This window comes from Perkinsus marinus, assembly GCF_000006405.1.
Source record: "Perkinsus marinus ATCC 50983 genomic scaffold scf_1104296931852, whole genome shotgun sequence".
In the NCBI taxonomy this organism is placed as follows: domain Eukaryota; phylum Perkinsozoa; order Perkinsida; family Perkinsidae; genus Perkinsus; species Perkinsus marinus.
Window position 1 is genome coordinate 1 of NW_003215632.1, and position 1133 is coordinate 1133.

At 48.6% G+C, this 1133-nt stretch overlaps 1 protein-coding gene across 1 annotated transcript; it reads right to left on the reverse strand.

Moving 5' to 3' along the window:
* Nucleotides 1-759: 759 nt before the first annotated feature.
* Pmar_PMAR004624 (hypothetical protein) lies at nt 760-1000 on the reverse strand (the record flags this gene model as incomplete). The annotated part of the gene is made up of 1 exon (XM_002786230.1): nt 760-1000. A coding segment is annotated over one exon (241 nt), but the record flags the coding sequence as incomplete, so codon positions are not given.
* Nucleotides 1001-1133: the final 133 nt, after the last annotated feature.

Here is a 1133-nt window from a genome sequence, read left to right on the forward strand (position 1 = left end):
ACTCTTCGGAATAGAAATAGAGTCGCTCATGTCGCCGAGACATATCGGGCAAAGCTCGCCTTCACATGGAGTTGCTGGCTTAAACATTGTATCAAACTCAGGCATCTTAGACTTCGGCTTCCGACGCTTGATAGTCATTCTCAAGACGGCACTACGCCGCCTCCAGAACTGCAGTATGACTGGCGGGACTATTGCCCAAACGATCACCACATACACAGGAAAGCTGAAAGACGCTGAACCTGAGAATAGCAAATATCAACACAAGTACGACTCTAAGTGACCTTACTTGCACTAGCATAGATGGTGATGCCCACCAAGGAGCCCAAGATGAAGAACCATGCGATGGTCAGTACTATGAGAATGCAGTAAACTCGATAGTGTCGATCGCGAGCACTCATCTGCTGACTACTAGACCTTAAACTAATATGTGATACCATTGAAGGGGGATAAGGCTCCATGAATTGAACTGGCTACAAGAAGAGCAGATTCCCATACTCCGATCGGTGCCAAGTCAACCTCATCGACACCTCGAATAGTGACATGAATGGAAGAGATATATTGCCCATGTATAACGCAATGCCAGTGGTACTCGGGTTTCTAGTCGTAGTATGTGCTCATCAGTACGCAGAATTTGACAGCTCTTTATGCCGACAAACAAAGTGCAAAATTGTACATCAACGACCAGGAGGTCGTCAATCCCAGATCGATCCACCAATCTAGCGAATTCGTTCTGCAGCCAATACCTACCAAAGAACCCACCATGCTGATGAACGAACAGCTCGAGGAAGTCTCACAATCTGGTTCTCGATCCCAGCGTCTTTCATACTCCTATCTTCCCTCTCAAATACTCGCCGCGGCATTCTTGAGACCAACCGATAGTTAAGATCAGCCTCAGTGAAGTCCTGAACGCCATCCTCCGCCGTAGCTGCTGCTGCCCGATCATGATCATTGAAGAGCTCCGAGTCCATCCAGTCATAGAGATCAGATACGGGCTCGCTGTCTAACACCACGAGTATCGCCCGAGCAGCTCCGGTAGCCCCACTCACCCAGGAATGCTCTTTGTACTCGCTTGCCATTGAATAACCTAGCCGCTACCTACACCACATGGCATGACAATAGCCTCCAGACGTGAT